This window comes from Cryptomeria japonica, chromosome 5 (genome assembly GCF_030272615.1).
Source record: "Cryptomeria japonica chromosome 5, Sugi_1.0, whole genome shotgun sequence".
In the NCBI taxonomy this organism is placed as follows: domain Eukaryota; kingdom Viridiplantae; phylum Streptophyta; class Pinopsida; order Cupressales; family Cupressaceae; genus Cryptomeria; species Cryptomeria japonica.
In genome coordinates this window covers 168,926,969-168,931,329 of record NC_081409.1, presented here as the reverse complement: position 1 = coordinate 168,931,329, position 4,361 = coordinate 168,926,969, and the positions used below count along the sequence as shown (strand labels likewise).

At 41.0% G+C, this 4,361-nt stretch overlaps 1 protein-coding gene across 1 annotated transcript; it reads right to left on the bottom strand.

Moving 5' to 3' along the window:
* Nucleotides 1-1,397: 1,397 nt before the first annotated feature.
* On the bottom strand, nt 1,398-3,132 carry LOC131041156 (GRAS family protein RAD1-like). Its single transcript, XM_057974141.1, has one exon. The coding sequence runs from the start codon at nt 3,103-3,105 to the stop codon at nt 1,426-1,428; it is 1,680 nt and encodes a 559-aa protein (XP_057830124.1). The 5' UTR covers nt 3,106-3,132; the 3' UTR covers nt 1,398-1,425.
* Nucleotides 3,133-4,361: the final 1,229 nt, after the last annotated feature.

The following is a 4,361-nucleotide window of genomic DNA, read 5'->3' as shown; positions in this document are numbered from 1 at the left end:
AAAGTCAAACCAAGATCTCCAGACCAATAAGATGCAACTTCTATCAAAACATCAGGATACAATCCAATACTACCAAACCATCACTATCAATAGCTCCCATTGAAATATGTAGCCAAGCTATCACGATATAGTGATAATTCATCATGCTACAAGTCCAATAACCAACTATCCAAACACTATACAACATCCATATTCTCATATCAATCCACACATAGAAATGCACAAATGACCACAAACAAGGATAACTAACTGAATCCATACCATTATTAGATTGATCTCATGGAAATATATAGTCCATATATGAGTCATACCACTAATATAAATGAGTTGCACATACCCAATCATTGCATATACCACATATCCAAATCCAATTGAACATGCAAACTCAATATCACATCAATAACCTACAAACCAAGATAACCAAGAAGATAATATGTATATCTCAAGACTCAAACACTAGATTTAAAGAATATTTGATTTGCCAAAAGAATCCACAACCAAGTAACATAGTCTAGGAACCAAAAAATGCATCTAGGATAAGAACAACCTCCTAAAACTGAATCATACTGTATCATGCCTCCAATTTATATAGAAGTTAAAGAGGAATATCATCATTAGTGTTTCAAAATAATATATTATTAAAGCATAGTAGAGTACAAAAACTTCCAAATTCAAAATAAAGAGGCTCTTTCAAGAATAGTAAATGTATTTTCCAATGAGCCATTAATAGCAAAATTAATCTTTGCAAAAATAATTTACAATATATTTCCACCTGCTATTCTTGCCTTCGGCAAATAAGACCAAAAAAAAAAATCCAACCCTTGAGCATTCAATAATAGTTTAAATACCGTTTGTAACAAAGAAGCCCAGCAAAACCTTTATACAGATCAATCCACGCCTTTCGAAATAAACAAAAAAACCTGTAAGAGAGAGATTTGCAGATTAGTTTCTATTCTATCCTATTCTACTGTGCTCTTATATACATATTTACCTTAACCTTCATAACGCAAACGCTTATCGCTAGAACAAAACCAGTGAAATATTGATAATACCGTAATTGCATGGCGGTGTTTTTTGAAAATCCTGAAAGTTCTGATAAATTTAAAATGCTACTCACACACAACAACAACCAAAACACAACACTGCAAATTGTTTATCAAACTACACACCTGATTCATACAGAAAACAAATTACCAAAGCAGCTGATACAATAAAATTCGAATAGGTTTAGTTTCTAACGTGAGGGCCAAAGCCGGCCATTGAGATCTTAACCCATCTGATGCTATTTATCTTGAAACGATTTTACCATTTCAGTATTATTCATAGTTTTTACTAGACGGAAACGATGAATATGATGAACAAACATGATGAAAAAAAGAAAACAAAGAAAACGTAGATGCAGAGTCATGGGTACTGGGCCGCGTTCTAGCACTTCCAGCAAGAAGCAGCGATGATAGGCTTGCCACGCCAGCCGAGCACCAAGCAACCTTTCTCCTCAGTGAGCGTGTACCCATCACAGGGAAAGTGCTGATTCAGCCAGGCTTTAGCGAGAGTGATGATCTTGAGCGGGCTAGACTGGAAGCCGGCACGACTCATACGGCGGCGCCACTGGTCCACCCGCTCATGGCGCTCCACTCTAGCGGGGCCTTCACAGCTAACGATATTCTTGATCTCCTCCCCAAAGTAGAACTGCTCCATCTTCACTCTCTGGGTACTGGAGCGGGGCAAAATGGCGTCAAGCGAGTCAAAAATAGCAGAATAGTAGTAAAGCGCCTCCATGAATCGGCCAAGGAAGAAAGGTCCATTATGGCTAGCGTCCTGCTCCACCAGCGTAAGCACCTTGGGGCGGAGCTTATGAATCGCCTGCAGAACCGCGTTGAGCGATCCCCTACTTTCCTTCACCACACAGTGCAACTCCACCACGCTATTCACAGCCAGCGCCTCCCCATCTCTAATCTCCAGCATCGACGCCACCACGTTCTCAAGCGCCGCCTCCACCGGCTGGAACTCCAACGCCAAATCCATCGCCTGAGCGTGGGCCTCGATCTGCGCGCCGATAACCGCCATGGTGGCGGCGGAGGACCCGATACCCGTGATGCGCAGGAGTTGAGGCGGGCCTCCACGGCGGGCCACCAGTTTTTCAATCAAATGACACCATTGTAGACCGCACGAGAGACCTGATGTCATGCCCAGGTCAACAACGTGTACAAAATCCTCTCCCTCAAAGGCTTCCATGATCGCAACGTTTGCCGCGAAATGGCCGAACGGAATGTATGGGCACTGCTCGTAAACCAACCGCAGCGCCTCCTCTTTCTCCCCTTTGCTCGGCTCCTCCACCTGACTCAGCGGCGACGCCGCCTGCGGGAGGCTGCTGCAACCATTTGGGTTCAACAGCACCGCTAGACGAACCGCAAGCCCCCGAATAAAACAAGTGGCTACACGCTGCAGGGAGGAGCCGTAAGGTGACACCAGGTAACCCAGATCATGTATGATTTTGGCCGCCTGTCTTGCGTCACGACAGGCTACCGCTTCCGCGCACGCGAACAGCCGCTGAACCAGCTCAACTCCTTCGCCCGGATCGATCTCTCCTCCACCTGCCGGCGTATTGTTTCCCACAGCTTCTTCCAAATCCACGGTCATGCACGTCTCTGCTCTGTACATCTGTGCATATTTCCAGATATGGTCGCGGAACTGAGGCTTTTTGGGGCTGAATTTCTCCACCTCGGGCTTCCCTTTAAGAGTCTCTTCCCCATAGAGGAAAGGGAAGGTCCCGTTCTTCTCACTCTCCACCAAGGGCGTCGAAGCGTTTCTTTTTTGGCGTGCAGGGCCATTCATCCGCCGGTACCGTTCAGAATTAGTGCCATTGTTCTCCTGGGTTATTACCGAAGTATCATCGTTGGGAGGGCTGGTGGTATGATCAGGTGAGGGATAAATTCCCAGAGGGGGGCTGTTTTTGTAGGCATAGGAGAGGCCGTGCGGGGTAATGTCGTCCCCAGATTCAATGTCATCGTTGTGAGGGTAACGACATCCCAGTTGCAGGAGTGTTTCCGGCCCTTTCCTCTTCAGAGTATTTTGACAGGTGGGTTCCATCACAACGGGAGCCATTTTTTTTCTTTTCTCTGTCTGCTGCTGCCGTCTTGAGCTTAGATTTTCATTTACAGTGCAATGTCGCTCTGAACGCAACACGTCTTCGTTCACAGATTCAGATATTTAAGGCAGGGCGTTATTTGCAATGGAAATGGAGTTCTGTTCCTAGGGCTGCACCTGAAATTCCTCTTTGGCTGGTATTTTTTGGCCGGTCCCATACATAGCTTTTTTGTTCTTTGTTTCAATAAAAACACTATGTTTTTGTCTTTTATAAATGCAATTATACCCAATCTTTGGTAACTATGCGAAACGAGGAAAATATATATTTGTATAATTAGTTGTTAATATTTGTGAGAGAAAATAATAATAATTATGTTTGATTTTAGTTAATTGAATAATACATAGAAACAAGAAATATATATATTTTTATAATTAGTTGTTAATATTTGTGAGAGATAAAAATAATAATTATGTTTCATTTTAGGTAATTGAATAATATATATATTTAGTGTAAATAAATTTTAATTAGTAGGTTTTTGTTTTTTTTGTTTGGTAATGGGCTGAAGCTGAATTGCTTTTGATTGGAGCTATGAATCAGTGAGACCACATTTTTGAGGGGCCTCATCCTCAATTTGTTTGGCATTAACACCCTTATGTTGTTGTCCTATCTATTTCTCCCTTATCGCTCCAATATCATGGCCAACTTATCTCTCCACTAGCACTATGTCTTGCAGTCCACCGAGGCACTCCACTGGACAGGGCTGGGTAAGCATGATCACAACATAGTGACAAATGTTAGCAAGGGAAGTAAAGGGGCCACCAGTCAAACACAGAATTCCATTGTGTTATTGGGTCATCCCCTTTAATTAGTAGATATTGATTATATAAATTGAATGAATAATAGTGATGAGTCTATTTAATATAGTATGAGATTTATGTAATTGAAAGTATATTCTTTATATTTATATTTTATTTTTGAATGAGATTATTTTTAAATTATTTTATCAATCAATTTTGCTTTTTGATTACTTCTACAAGTTTTTTTTACAGAGTTTGTTTTAAGACATTTTCCACTTCTACTTTCTAATTCATTGAATTATTATGAGCTCACAATATATAAAAATACTATAATCCTAGAATCATATCTTTCTAAATTTGGAAGGGATCTATGTGAATATCATGATATGTTGAAATCTTAGAATTATATCTTCCTAAATTTAGAAAGGGTCCATGTACATATCATGGTGTGTTGTATAACATCTTTCATGAAAGAT